At 45.2% G+C, this 15,625-nt stretch overlaps 1 protein-coding gene across 2 annotated transcripts in view; it reads right to left on the bottom strand.

Annotated features, from left to right (window-relative positions):
* Window positions 1-15,625, bottom strand: part of IFNGR2 (interferon gamma receptor 2) — a 54,536-nt gene that overhangs the window by 17,470 nt on the left and 21,441 nt on the right. The window contains exons 3-7 of one of the 2 annotated variants that reach the window (XM_007183707.2): window positions 14,898-15,106; window positions 10,458-10,603; window positions 7,027-7,186; window positions 6,482-6,639; window positions 2,976-3,650 (exon numbers count right to left, since the gene is read on the bottom strand). In XM_007183707.2, coding sequence (XP_007183769.3) covers window positions 3,468-3,650; window positions 6,482-6,639; window positions 7,027-7,186; window positions 10,458-10,603; window positions 14,898-15,106 — 856 coding nt within the window. In that variant the 3' untranslated portion in view covers window positions 2,976-3,467. Of the gene's footprint in view, window positions 1-2,975; window positions 3,651-6,481; window positions 6,640-7,026; window positions 7,187-10,457; window positions 10,604-14,897; window positions 15,107-15,625 lie in introns of those variants that run through there. The other variant, XM_057546182.1, reaches the window with a different exon arrangement.

Below are 15,625 nucleotides of genomic sequence, written 5' to 3'. Positions count from 1 at the left end.
AAGTTGTTTTGGAAGGCCCTGGGGCACCTTAGGGATATACAGTCGTTTCCCAGTAGTTGAAAGCAGCTTAACTAGTGACTATGCAGACTTTTAAAAAACACTATGGACAGAGATAAGTGATGGTAAATGAAATAAAAGTCACAAAGGCAGATGCCCCAATCACGGGCTAGGACCTGTGCTGTTCTCCACGCTGGTAGTTTCTAGTGAGAGAGCAGCAGCGGTTTCTCCAGTTACAGTACACCAGCCAGTGACCTACAGATATGGAGAAAGTCTCCCTTCTCTGACCCTATCCCTCCTCCAACTCCCCCCTGGGGGCCTCCCCTCTCCACCCCCATGTCCCTCAGCTCCTCGCCCTGCTGGCCTTGGCACCATCCAGAACAACAGGGGTTCACCCAGCAGCTTCCCGTCCCAGGGCGCTGAAGTTGTCTGCAGTCTGCAAGCTGAGCGCTGCAGAACCCCCAGGGGGCGCTATTCACAGTGAGGCGCAGGAGATCGTATGTTCACTTAAAAAGAAAATTCGTGGCACAAATCAAAGTGTCTTGAAAGGTGGGTGTCTTTATCAATTCACATAACGGTACATTATGGGCTGGCAGTGTCCTTGATCCAACTCACCCATCATCTCTGGGTGACCTATTATTGATGTAGGGCCTACTTTCCTCCATTGATCTTCATACTCCTAAATTGTATCCAGGGTACATAGTCCATAAGGTGCTTTATAGAATACATGCAAGAATCAAATACCCCTCCTCCCATATAATATATGAACCTTGAATTAAACAGCCTCAGTATCAAATGGGGTCTTGTAGGGACCTTCTGTACCTGTATAAACCTAAATAATGGAAGTGAGTCTGTTTTCTCCTATACAATGAACACTGCATTGTACAGATCAGGGGTCATCAGACTCTTTCTGTAAGGGTTCAGGTAGTAAATATTTTAGGCTTTGTAGGCAAACAATCTCCTGCAACTACTCAATTCTGCCTTGCAGTGCGAAAGCAGCCATAGGCTATATAGAAATGAATGAGCATCGCTGGGTCCCAATAAAAGTTTACTTACGGACACTCAAATGTAAATTTCATATACTTTTCATGTGTGATGAAACATTATTCTTCTTTTGATTTTTTCAACCATTTAAAGATGTAAAAACTATTTTTAGCTTACAGCCTGTACAAAAACAGGGAGCAGGCTGGATTTGGCATGTGGGTGGCAGTTTGCCCTGTTATTGGTAATTTATAGACTGTTTCCAGCTCAAACATGATTATGTACTTAGCTTGATTAGAAATTAATGTCCCAAGTTAGTGTAAGTATTAATCCCATTGCTTAGTCATTTATTTGACAAAGTAGAACCAGGTGTTTCTTTGTGGAAAATACTATTAAAAAGGAGTATCTTAAATAATTCCTGTCCTTTCTCCCTGGGGCTGGATAACAGGCCAGCCCCATGCCTCCTGGGGATGCTTACTGTGGAAGGATGGCGCGGGCCCGAGAGGAGAAGCACGGTTGGACGCTTGGTGAACCCAGTTGGGTGTCAGTGTAGCCCCTCCCCTATAGCGCAATAACCTTGTAGAGTTTGGCCCCTGAGTGGCACCTGGAAATAGCGCTGGCCCTGGGCTTGGGCTCTGAGTCTGTCACTCACTGAAGCTGCTGCCTGCAATTAAGAAGGGCCTTTCTGGGCCTGAACCCCGGTCTGCCCCAGGACACTGGACTGATTCTGCCCCGAATCCAGTTCAGCCTTATCAGAATCTGGTCCCCACGGCCAGCCTGCTTGCCCCCGACTAGCTGGCACCTCCTTCTATGGAGGGTGGCACAGAAGAGCTTATTCCTAACAGAGCTGATCTGTCCCCCTTTCTGCTGGGTTCAAACTCTTAAGCGGTTCTCTTCCTGCTGTATACGTGTCCTCCTCTCCTCACTGGGCTGCTTCGTGTGGCCCAACAGAGGAAGCTCTTCTATCTTACATTTCCTAAATGATTTGAGGGAGGTCTTTACCGTTTCCCTCTACTAACTCTTTCTCCAAACCTGTCCCAACTCAAGGGGCACCTAATCAATAGACATCTCACAAGGGGACTCGCCTGGGGTGGGTGGGTGTCCTTTTCTCTCTTGTCACCCTGGATGGAAGGGTGCGCAGTGATTGGTTAGAAAGTCAGTCCAAGAGCCAATTCCTCACCAGAGGCCCAGGGCCCCGACGGAGACAGAGAAGGTGGTTCCATCGACCGGCGCTGGAAGCTTCAGATACCTCCTGCCAGCATCGCCTCTTCCCACTGTCAAGGTTAGGCTGCCGGTAGGGGCTTCTTTCTCAAGCAGCCTTACGGCAACATGTCACTCTGTGTGTGTGTCGGAGGGGAGGAGTGAAGCTACGCGTCCATTTCCTAAACCTTAAGAGTCATATATATGGATTTTTTTTTTTTTTAGAATATATTTTCTTTTATTTATTTATTTATTTATTTATTTATTTATTTGGCTGTGCCAGGTCTCAGTTGTGGCACGCAGGATCTTTTAGTTGCGGGATGTGGGATGAAGTTCCCTGACCAGGGATTGAACCCAGGCCCCCTGCATTGGGAGCATGGAGTCTTAACCACTGGACCACCAGGGAAGCCCCCATATAAATGGATTTTTAATTAATATCCTCTGAACAAAATAACCCATCAATACTTGCATCGTCAGAAGACTTGCAGGCCCAGTGGCTATCACTACTGCCCATTGCCTAATTCTCTTTCCATGCCTTGCTCAGCACGTGTGACACATCACGTACAAATGCAGCGCTGAGGCAGCTTCTGAGAATCCCCTTCCTGACTTTTCAAGGAATCAAGTGACACAGGTCAAAACTTCTTGCTGCGTGACCATGAGGCCTCTGGGTAGCTCTACTGGGTGTTATTTAAGAAAACCCAAATTTAGATATAGTCATTTTTAAAAGTTGAAACTTTGCAGCAAATAGACCAAAATAAAGAAGGTGAAGAGGAAAAACTTCACAGACTTTTAAAAAGTTAACTATACAGTCTTTTATTTCTAGCTTGGAAAAAAAAAAAAGTGACCCTTAAATTAATAGGAAACTATTTACAGGATTCATCACATTTTAAGCCAGGACACTCAGTGTCCCTTGTTGGGAGAGGCTGGGACAGGTTAGGTGACCTGCCCGAGGGGCCCAAGCTCCTTGCCACAGCCAGGAGAGGACCCCCGTCTCCTGACCTCCTGGCCCCACCCAAAATGTACAAAATATCAGAGGGGTGCCGCAGCCATTTTGCTAACAAATAATTATGGGCCTTTTTAGTGTTTAAGAGAAACCTTAATTTTTTTGGTATGTAGAATCGGTCTAGAAACTTGTAGGATTTAGGAAATTCTTAGTTGAAAAAAAGTAAGTTTTCCTCTCCCACGGGACCCACGACCTCTCCCCAGGCACCCCCGGGTCTCTTCACGACAGGAATAAGGAGTAGGGGGCTCCGTCACGTCCGGAAACGCACATCCGCAGCTTCACTGCCTCAGGGGCCTCCTTCCACGGGCTGGTGGCTTGGATCGGTGCTTTGGTTCAAAGTGCTTTGGCGAATGTCTTCTTGCTTATTCTCTGGAAACGACACGACGGACACAGAGTCCCAGGCATCATCCTTTGGCGAGCTGTCCTTGTCCAAGGCGTCTAAGATGGGCTGAGCTGGATCCTTTAAATACTTGAAAAGGTTGGACACCATTATCATAATTTGTTTATCAGTTCCAAATACCAGACCTTCATACTTTAGTTTCAGTTGGCATAATCCTACTTCATTCAGGTATAACTTCCAATTCTGTCCACCAACGAAGCAGCTTCTAAAACCGGAACCCCCATTCACCCCTCATCTCAATAACTCACGCGAATCCAAGGGCCAACCCAGGGAATACCCTGAGAGCATGAAAGGGTGTAACTCAGGAAAAGCAAGTTCTGACTTGCTGCACTGGATGAGGGCTTGTGGATTATTAATCCTAAAATGTCTCTGGAATTCTAACTTTTCAGGGAAGGAGGAAACGGAGCCTCTCGTTCAACTACCATGGGGGCAAAGAGGGAAAGTTCACGAGCATTTTTCTCAGCCACTCCATCCACTGGTTGGTTCTACTTCACACAACACACGGGGTGCAGAGGATCTGCGCTATGCAGCCCTGGGCGAATCAGAAAGCGCAGGTCCTCAAGGCAAAGTGCTGGTCCACAGGCCTTAACTCGCCCTGGCCCTCCTGCCTCGGCTCTGGGCTTAGCCATCAATTACCAAGTTACCAAGAACCGACTGCCTGGCTCTTGGAAATGCTGAAAGATACTGAAATACAGTCAGCTTAGAGCTGGCTGATGAGAAGACGAACGACCACGAATCACGTGCACTTGTGAAACCTCAAAAATATAAGTGAAACCTGATTCATGTAACTTCAGTGACCTTTGATACAGACTTTTCACACTTTCCCAGAAAAGTGAACAGAAAGACTTTATGTTTTAGATTCAAGCACCAAAGGAACAACTAGTAGTAAATTCACTTACTAGGGTCCTGCTGCTAGTTCTGTGAGACAGAGTTGTTTGTTTGTTTGTTTGTTTAATTTTTTGGCTGTGCCACGTGGCATGCGGGATCTTAGTTCCCTGACCAGGGATTGAACCTGTGCCCCCTGCAGTGGAAGCTCAGAGCCTTAACCACTGGACCACCAGGGAAGTCCCGAGACAGAAATTACTGATGCAAGTAAAATTCTGAGTTGAGAGCTGTTACATTATGACAGTATTAACCAGGGAAGGTTTTTTTTTTTTTTTTTTTTGTGGTTAAGAACACCTAACATGAGTTCTACCTTCTTCACACAGTTTTAAGTGCACAACACAGTACTACTTACAGGCACAATATTGTACAGCAGAAACCAGAACTTATTCATCTTCCATAACTGAAACTTTATACCATTTGAAAGCAACTCCCCGCTCCCCCTGCCACCCGGCCCCTGGTAATCACTGTGCTACTCTCTGCTTCTATGAGTTTGACTATTACTCTTTTTAGATTCTTGATAGAAGTGGAATCCTGCAGCATTTGTATGGAGGTTCCAGTAGGGAATTTAACATGTGTTTCGCATAATGTCTGTGTACTTTAAACACTTCAAGACAGAGGAAGGAAAACAAGTGACTATAGCTCTTTCTAGAAGCACCACTGTCTTTACAGACTAGATATAACAACATAAGGTTCTGTTTCCACTACTTCTACCCTGATTTTACTGCAGAATGATAAACCTCCAGAAGCAAATAGTTCTAAATATTCTTCTATCAGCTAGTTTCTAATCCCGAGAATGTCCCGGCTGTCTCCTCAGAGGGCCTGGTTCCTTCGCAGAGCCTCAGGGGGTCGCCGGAGCTGGGCAGGAAAACAAGACTTTCCGTAAGACTTACCCACTCCACTTTTCTTTCTTAAATCCTTTAAAATACTAGTAACATCCCCTGTGTACTCGGCGTGCAAGGCTTTGAGCTCATGGCTCTGGGTGTGTTTACTCTAGAGCCCTCCTGCCTGCACACTGTCTGACCCATAGCTCATGCTCTCGGCTGCTGTCCCCACTGGTCCGTGTCCCCTCCAGCCAGGCTCCAAAAGCCCGGGACTGTCGTGTTGTCTCCGGAGGGACCTACTGCGGCCGATCTCCTGGCCGGGCCAGACCAGGCCACCTTTTGGCCAACCTCGTGCCATTAAAAAAATTAAAACAAAATTTTTTTTTACTTTATTTAACTAATTAATTAATTAATGTATTTGGCTGTGCCGGGTCTTAGTTGCCGCATGTGGGATCTTCGTTGCGGCATGTGGGATCTAGTTCCCTGAACAGGGATTGAACCTGGGCCCCCTGCATTGGGAGTGTGGAGTCTTAACCACTGGACCACCAGGGAAGTCCCTAGAACATTTTTCATTTTGCAAAACTGAAACTGTCCCCGTTAAACACTAACTGCCCATTTCCTCCCTCCCTCCAGACCCTGGCAACCACTATTCTACATTCTGGTTCTGTGAATGTGAGTACTCTTAAGTACCTCATATAAGTGGGATCATGTAGTATTTGTCTTTTTGTGACTAATTTATTTCCCTTATCATAATGTCCTCAAGGTTCATCCATGTTGTAGCATGTCTCAGAATTCCCTTCCTTTTTAAGGCTGAGTAATATTCCATTCATATGTATATACCACGTCTCTCTTTTGTTTTTTTGGCTGCACCTTGTGGCTTGCAGGATCGTAGTTCCCCGACCAGGGATTGAACCCGAGGCCAGAGCAGTGAAAGTGCTGAGTCATAACCACTGGACCACCAGGGAACTCCCACCACATTTTATTTATACATTCATCTGTCGATGGACACTTGGGTTGTTTCTACCTTTTGGCCATTGTGAATAATGCTGCTATGAACACGGGTGTCCAAATAACCAAGTGCTGCTTTTAACTCAAATCTCTGTGTCGTGGCTTTGTCCACTGCTCTATTCTTAGGTGTTACCAGCGGGGCATGAAAGGCTGACACGTCACCCTTTTAGATGTGTACACACATACCTCTTCTATTTGTGATGGGATGCTTGGTGGAGAGTGAAACCAGTATTTAACCAGGCCTCTGTATTTCAGGACCAGGAAGAGACAGGCCCCTACCACCACTGACAGCAACAAGAAGGTTCCCATAGAGATCAGGATGACTTGTTGAAGCTTGGTAGAGGCTAAAGAGGTGACATAAAAGTGAACAAGATGACCATCCTACACACGATACAAACATCGGGTAATTTCTCACCCACCGCTGCAATAAACAGAGTTCATGTCCCAGTAAACTGGATGGATACTGCCCGTCCTCCACCCAGCCCTGTACGCTTCAATTAATAGCTAGTAAAGGCAATCCTAAAACAAAGCAAGTGTTAGCTGTCTGGCAGCTCTTGCTACTGGAGACTTCAGCACGAGCTTGTTATCTCTACAGTGAAGTGCTGTCCTAGCCCCTTCTCTCTGGGTCTCCCCACTCTCACCACCCTTCCCCTAATAAGCGATCCCTGATTGCACTATTTTAGGAGTGTTCTGTTCCCAGCTCAGAAAGGACTTAAGAAAGCATACATTACCATCCACTGTTGTTTCGGAGCAAGATATGTTGCTTAAATGCCCAGGTCTAGAGATGTTTTCTTTTGCCAAAAACAGTTCTGCCTTGACTTGGAAACAGTATACTCTTAAGGGTTTTAAATCATTCAACGTGATGAAGTTGCTCCTGAAAGGGCGTGTCACCTACGTAAAAAACACCAAGAACCACACATGAAAATTACCCACATAGGCATGGTCAAGCCCCTTCCATCTTCTCCAATGTTTCCTCAAATTCACACTGAACACAATAACCAAAGAAGAAGGTAATTCTGTTTCTAAAGAAACAGAATACCAATTTTATATGTATCACATATGCTTATAGCAGACAAATTTTATATGTGAAAATTGGTGAGGAGCATCAAGAAAGATGCTGATGGCATTAGAGCTGTGTTTCTGGCTGTGAGGTCCGAGGGCCCAACCGAAGCCCCATCACAGCAATGGAGGGTCCAAAGCTGGAATTTAGCAAATTCCAGTTTCTAGGACAAAATTTTCTCCTTTCAAATGAACATTTTGTATTTCATGGTTAATCTCATCTAAAGAAAATAAATCTCAAATAAAGGAAAAAAGTCATTCTAGGAAATAATGTTCCTTTGGTTCCTAATCTGCTTCTGGTTTTCACTGAAACGTGCTGACTCCTTTTATAGTTTTGGTCGAAATGATCTGAGTGATTTATGTCATCAGGAAAGAGTTGGGTCCCAAATTCTTAGCGGATTCTGTCCCCTCCTCCCCTCCCTGCTGCTGCTCTCCCTCGGGTCTTGTCACCTCCACATAAATGTCAGTCAATGGCCCCTCACTCTCACCTTGGACAAACTGTCACTGTTCCACAGGGAAAGGAGAAAAAAAATACTATATTACGGCAATATAGGATTTCTCATAAAGGACTGCTTTCATTATTTTTTTTTTGGCTGCTGTGGGTCTTCGTTGCTGTGCGCGGGCTTTCTCTAGTTGCGGCGAGCGGGGGCTACACTTTGCTGCGGTGCGCGGGCTTCTCATTGCGGTGGCTTCTCTTGTTGCAGAGCATGGGCTCTAGGCGCGTGGGCTTCAGTAGTTGCGGTGTGTGGCATGCATGTGGGATCTTCCTGGACCAGGGATCAAACCTGTGTCCCCTGCATTGGCAGGCGGATTCTTAACCACTGAGCTACCAGGGAAGTCCCAGGACTGCTTTCTTATTTTGAGATACTACAGTAGAATACACTATAGCCATTTGAAATGGTGGAATATCACACACACTCCGGAATGTGGAGGTGAAGCTGCTTATGTATGTTGACTGAAAAAAGGCAGATTTTTCAACAGTATATAGACCATCATCTTATTATTTATTTATTTTTTTGGCCACGCTGCAGGACCTAAGTTCCCTGACCAGGGATTGAACCCACGCCCCCTTCAGTGGAAGTGCGGAGTCTTAACCACTGGACCGCCAGGGAAGTCCCATGATCTTATTTTTAAAAATACAAAATGATTATATTATATTTGAATAGTAGGATTAGAGATGATTTTTAATTTTTTTCCCTCCTATTTGAAATGATGACTGCCATGGCAGAGGAGAAAAATTTTTACTCCTCATGCCACATAAAGCAATTTTAAGGACAACATTCTTTTTGAGTTTATTCTGGGAGCCAGTTGGCTATTCCAAAAGTTAGAATCACAGACTGCAGAGAAGAGCTACCATTCAGGCCTGAGACTGCTGTCCTTAGAAAGGTTTGCTTGCAAGGTTGACCCAAGGCTGGCATCTGGGAATGTGGATTTGAGGAGTGTTTCCACCATTCCCTAACTGATAAGGGTGGTTTAGTGTATAAACAATGCTTTTTATGCTGAACATCTGCTCTCCCTCTGGGAGTCTGGAGTTTTGGTGTCTATGTTGGGCAGAGGGTGCCTGTGTGACCAGCCCCCAATAAAAGCCCTGGGCACTGAGCCTCTAATGAGCTTCTCTGGTAGATAAGATTTCACACATGCTGTCACTCTTGTTAAGTGTGTCCTGGGTGACTTCCAGGGGAAGACTCAGGGAAGCTTATGCCTGGATTCCTTTAGACTTTGCCCCATGTGCCTCTTCCCTTTGCTGAGTTTGTTTTGTGTCTTTTCTCTGGAATAAATCACAGCCTTGAGTACAACTATACATTGAGTCCCACGCATCCTTCGAGCAAATCTAGGGGTTGGTCTTGGGGACCCCGGACATACAGACTCACAGCTGGAATGGAGATCATACAGGTGGCTTTCAGAGTTACTTTAGCCCCAGAATCTTTTGTTCACGAAAGTCCAAAGTATAGATGCTCTGGCTGAAAGGGAGAAAGGGGAATCCCTTCTGGATTTTTCCAGGCCTTCTCTATTCCAGTTGACCAGGCCTTGACCTCGGGATTTCGGGAAACGATTCTTTCTTTCTTCCCTATTTGCTAAGAGTTTGTTCTTCAGTGAGTTTTGCCTTCCTCGGTGTTTTTACACTCACCACAAAGAAATGAAGAGCAAGGGCAAACATCAGCTACGTGGGAGGGAAACAGCAATTAAGAGCGTGGACCCTGAGGCTAGATGTCTCCTCTGCTCTGCTGTCAGTGGCTGACCTTGGGCAACTTACTTAACCATTTGGTTTCCCTCTCTGTGAAACAGGTGGGTGTAAAGGTTAAATGAGATGATGTATCTAAAGCGCCTGGCCCGGTGCCAGACACAAAGAAAGCTCTGGATAAACGTAAGCTCTTATTCTTATAAAAAATTATAATAATGTTGAACTTAGGAAATCACGAAGTTTACACAGGTAGTAAAACATCATTAAATGTAGCTTGGATAATCAGATACTGGAGATGATTAAAGGCCATCAGTTTTTTCTTGTGCTACCCAGGGCTGACCAGACCCCTTTTGGTCTGACCCACCTTTGTCAACCTTACCCTGCCCCAGCCCCTCACGTGGCCTGCATTTCTAAAGGATCCGAGCACGCTCAGTTCCCCAAATGTGCCGAGCCTTTTCAAACCTACTGGCCCTTCTCCCTAGAACACTCTCTCTCCTTCCAGTAGACTTTTCACCTATTCACATTGCCCTCTTTGCAGACCATTCAAACCAGAGAATTCATATAGTTAAACCTTGCAGGCTGCAGTAGTAAATTCATTGCTGTAGAAACAGGCCCACAGAACCTCCCCAAACTCCGGAGTGTGGCAAAGGCACCCTGGGCACCGGCTGAGTCCAGACCCAGACCACGGGGACCATGTGATACCAGGCGGAGAGGGCCCTGCAGATGGGTCTGGCGGGAGGGGAGTCTCAGCACAGTGAGAACAGAGGTCCTGAAGAGGAGGCTCAAAACCGCTCAGGCTCAGCCTCTAAGGGGACACTGCGATACCCTGGTGCCCTGGGCCATTTTAAAGGAGACTTTCTTTTGCTATCCAGAAACTCCAAAGAAATGAAACTCAAAAACAAAGAAGAAAAATGGTCTTGCCTGTTTGATTCCTGCCTTTTCCCAGTAGTAGACATAATACAAAAAAAAGGCCACGGAGGCAGGGACATCAAAGGGAGAAGAAAACCTGATGATAAGGGAGCCGTCTTCTGGGGTCACCCAGATGTCTTCTGGAGGCCCGATGGTGGCTGAAATAGAATTACAAACAAAATCAATCAATCAGTCTATGTATATACGTAGATACATATATATACATACACATGTACATCATATATATATACAGAATATGTATATTGTACATGTAATTATATTTAGTATATACACACATGCATATATTTATATATGCAATGAGATTGCATTCAGACTACCAGAGGCTGTTCTGGGCACCAGATTTACTTGGAAGGCTACAGGGCAGGAAGCCCAGTGGAGCTACAGAGTGGCACCAGGGGTTCCTGGCCTTCGGTGGAAGGAGGGGTCCTCACAGTTGTCCACGTGGCCGCGCCTGCCCACCCCCAGGAGACAGCTCAGGTGCAAGGATCTGACACCACATCGGGCAGGTACAGGGCACTCCCTGGCTCAACCACAAGAGCCAGTATTTCTCATCACAATTCCACAAGAAGAGTTTCCAGAGTCCCCACAAGGGACACGCCCAGTTACAAGAACCCCTTCACTCAGCAGTGCCCCAGATATGGTTTCCTACCAGATGGTTAAGACTGGCCTGGTTGAAGTGCTATTTTCCAACCAGAGGTCCTTCTGACCATAAGCAATGCTAGTAAGTCAGAAAGAGAAAAACAAATATCGTATATTAATGCATATATGTGGAATCTAGAAAAATGGTACAGATGAACCGGTTTGCAAGGCAGAAATACAGATATAGAGAACAAACAGATGGACACCAAGGGGGAAAGTGGCGGGGTAGTGGTGTGATGAATTGGGAGATTGGGATTGATGTATACACACTAATATGTATAAAATAGATAACTAATAAGAACCTGCTGTATAGCATGGGGAACTCTAATTCACTTCGCTGTATAGTAGAAACTAACACAACATCGTAAAACAACTATACCCCAATAAAAAAAGAAAAAGAGAAAAAGATAACGTGGTTCATATGCCACCTTTATCAGGTTTCCAGAGAGCTGGAAGGTTAACCAAAGGTCAAATTTTCATGCAGAGAGGGAAAAGATTTTGTTAGCCCACCAAAAGTGGTGTTTACAAACTTTTAAATATGTTTATCTTCTAGCTTTTTCTAATACAATGCTTAAATATAATAACTGAGAAATATTACCATCATACGTCTATTTGTTAAGGCTTTTCATATAAGTCACAGGACAGCCAAGGACTATGGCTCATAATATGCTCTTAGAAGGAAGATTACAGCATTTATCAGGTGAGCATTTAAATTGTATAATTAACCTGAGGAACTCAGATCAAAGTACAGGTTGTGTCCTCCAAGCTCTAAGAGGCCTGTTTCTGCACCTTCTACACACACAGATGATCATATCACGGTGAACAGTTCTGCGTTCACCAAAGTGGGGCTGGATGTCTCTCTCGCTTCCACGCTCTGCCCTGGGCTCTCCCAGGTTGGGGAGGGTTAGGCATGTGTTCTGGTCACCTTTCTCTCTGTGTAAAAGTAACTGGTCCCTGCAGGGTTTGCACTCATGCCCTCTCATCTCCTTTGTTCTGGTGGAGGAACTAAGTCCAGACAGATACAGGGTCGGGCCTGGCCCACCTCAGGCCACAGCGATGTTAGAGGATAAGCTGTGTGAAACAAAAAGCTCTCACTAAACCCGCTCACAGATGATGGCATGCATGTCTTCAAGCTATGCTTCTGAAAGCCAAGTGACTGGAGCATGCAACAACATGCGGACCTGCAGGCCCAGGCCCCCGCTGAGCAGATGCTCTAGACTTTTCTGTGCCTTACCCACCGGAGTGGGCATGGGAGCCTGGAAGACTAATCACTTAACCGCTGCCAGGTCAGCACCGAAAGACCTGCCTTTCTGAAGGGCGTGCCAGACGGAGAATCTGATACCAACGTGATGAGTCTGCCTTTTCTCTGGGCCCTGCAGGAGGGCTCAGTGGATCTATGGGTCATTGCTGATAGCAGTGTCCACAGACTGAGCGATCACTCTAAACCTGGCAACACGGACTTTACATCCGCGTCCACACAGATCTGTGTAACACCCACAGAAGGCCATCCCCATTTCCCAGAGGGGGAAACTGAAGCCCAGAGGGACATTACTTGCCCAGAGTGACAGCCGGTAAGTGGCAGTGTTGGGATTTGAACCCAAGCTTATGTGATGCCAAAGCTTGCCCCCTTCAGGCACCATCTCATCCCTCTACCCTCAGTAAAGCATCTTCAAGTTGGTTACCCATCCTGACTCGACCGCAAGTGCTGCAAGCAGCGATGGGCTCTGAGAACACCACTGTCTTGAAGTTTACCAGTGACATCCCACCAGTAACTAACCGAGGACATGGCTGCCCAGCTCTGGCCGGGAGGACAGACCAGCGACTTCATGACAGGCCCTGCTTCTGATACCACCGTTACTTTTTCCCCACTAATTCCCACTTTGGTGACGCTTGATAGCTCAGATGTGTGATGGTTTTCCACTCAGGGACAAATGACTTGTCCACAGAAGACCAGCCAGCAGGGACTGCACTGTCTTCTCGTACCATCCTCAAATTGCTAGCAAAAACCTTTTTTTTAAAAAATAATTTTTTAAAAAAATATTTACTTATTTATCTGGTTGTGCTGGGTCTTAGTTGCGGTATGTGATCTCTTAGTTGCGGTATGCGAACTCTTAGTTGTGGCATGCATGTGGGATCTAGTTCCCTGACCAGGGATCGAACCCGGGCCCCCTGCACTGGGAGTGTGGAGTCTTAACCACTGTACCACCAGGAAAGTCCCTTTCTTAGCTTCTATTACAGAAAATTTCAAACATATAGAAAGTAGAGAGAAGACTGTAAACAAAGTTCATGTACTCATCACCCAACTTTAAAGCAACCGTCAAGTCCTGACCGGTTTTGTTTCTCCTGTGCCCATCCACCTTGTAAGGACCACCTTGCCCCTCCCACTCTCTGGATTATTTTGAAGGAATCTCAGACATTACATCATTGCATCTGTAAATACTTCAGTATGTATCTTGAAAAGACCAGACTCCCCGCCTTTTTAAAAAAACATAACAAAATACCATTATAACACCTAAAGTATATTAGCAACAATTGCTTAATAAGTCATCAAAGATCTAGACAGCGATCACATTTCCTCAATCGTCTTATACCTCTGTTTAGTTTGAATCAGGATCCCAAGAAGTTCCATACTTGGTGTTTGCATAGACAGCAGAGAAACATTAGGCACGGCTGACCATGTGAAAAATGAATCATTGAAGGAAAAAATCTATAAACTATTGTCTGACGACTCTCATGCTCCCTTCCAATATCTGGGAGCATATCTGTTCATTCAATCATTCCACACATATTTTCTGCTATGTGCCAGGTACTGTTCAAGGCTAAATTAAAATCTTTCCTGAACATACAAGAAGTTGTGCCATGTAACAGTGATCCGTGAAGCCAATATGCTAGTATTCCCTCCAGCACAGAGGTTAGCAAACTTTCTCAGTAAAGCACCAGAGTGAATTTAGGCTCTGACTGGTCACGCAGCCCCTGTTGCGACTACTCAGCTCGCCTTTTGCAGCTTGGAAGCAGCCATAGACAGTATATGAAAAGATGGGGAAACTGCATTCCGATAAAACTTTTTTTAAAAAATTGAAGTATATTTGATTTACAACATTGTGTTAGTTTCAGGTGTACAGCAAAGTGATTCAGTTATACATGTATTCTTTTTCAGATTCTTTTCCATTATAGTTTATTACAAGTTCCCTGTGCTATACAGTAGGTCCTTGTTGTTTATCTGTTTTATATATAGTAGTGTGTATATCTTAATCCCATACTCCAAATTTATCCCTCCCCCCCTTTCCACTTGGGTAACCGTAAGTTTGTTTTCTATGTCTGTGAGTCTGTTTCTGTTTTGTAAATAAGTTCATTTGTATCATTTTTTTAGATTCCCCATGTAAGAGATATCATACAATATTTCTTCCTCTGACTTACTTCACTTATATGATAATCTCTAGGTCCACCCATGTTGCTGCAAATGGCATTATTTCATTCTTTTTTATGGCTGAGTAGTATTCCATTGTACATATATAACACATTTTCTTTCCAATAAAACTTTACAAAAACTGGTTGGCAGGCGGGATTTGACCTGCAGGCTGGGGTTTGACAACTTCCAGGTCTAGCAAATCACCCTCCCCTAGCATCAGCTTCCGTGGTCAGTACTTGGGTTTGACCATCATACCCACCTGGGTGCTGGTTATTTAGGGTGAGAGGCAGGACGGAGGGGTGTGGAGTCAGTACCGCTCAGCGAAGAGGAAAGTGAAGAAAACCTGCAAACGTTAAAGGAAGTTTGTACCCAAGTCGTCTTACCATTCCGATAGTGTTCGAACCAAGGCGCCTTTACCCAGGCAGAGACGAGGTCCCCCAGCTTAGCTCGGACGCGTAAAGAGATGTTGAAATGCCGTGGGAAACCCTCCAAGAGGCTGTTTGCGGTAAAGTTACACTCTGTCCTGGTGAGGTTCGTACAGTCCACCCTGCTGTCTTTTTTGTTGACGTCATACCAGGTACTACTAGTGCTGCTGCAAAGGGAAGAAGGATTTTACTTTGCACAAGTCTCTCTTCGATCACATATAACAGTTTCCCCAGAGATGAGTTTTTAATTCGATGTTTTTGATTGAGACATAGCTCACATACCATACACTACCCCCATTTAAAGTGTACAATTCAATGGATTTCAGTAAATTCACAGGGTTGTGCAGCCTCACCACAATCCATTTCAATCCAGTTCATCATCCCCTAAAAACCCCTGCACCTACAGCAATCACTCTCCATTTCCTCCACCCCGCAAGCCCTAGGCTACCATTGATCTACTTTCTATCTCTATGGATTTGCCTGTTCTGGACATTTCATAGAAATAGAATCATAAACTATGTGGTCTTTTGTGACTAGTGCCCTTCACTTAGCCTGTTTTACTTAGTATGTTTTCAAGCGTGATACATGTTGTAGCATGTACCAGTACTTCATCCCTTCTTATGACCAAATAATGTCCCATTGTATGTACATACCACATTTAGTTTATCCACTAATCTGCTGATGGG

The sequence above is a fragment of the Balaenoptera acutorostrata genome, chromosome 4, assembly GCF_949987535.1.
Source record: "Balaenoptera acutorostrata chromosome 4, mBalAcu1.1, whole genome shotgun sequence".
In the NCBI taxonomy this organism is placed as follows: Eukaryota; Metazoa; Chordata; class Mammalia; order Artiodactyla; family Balaenopteridae; genus Balaenoptera; species Balaenoptera acutorostrata.
The sequence above is the reverse complement of the archived record's forward strand: the minus strand, read 5'-3'. Positions and strand labels throughout refer to the sequence as shown.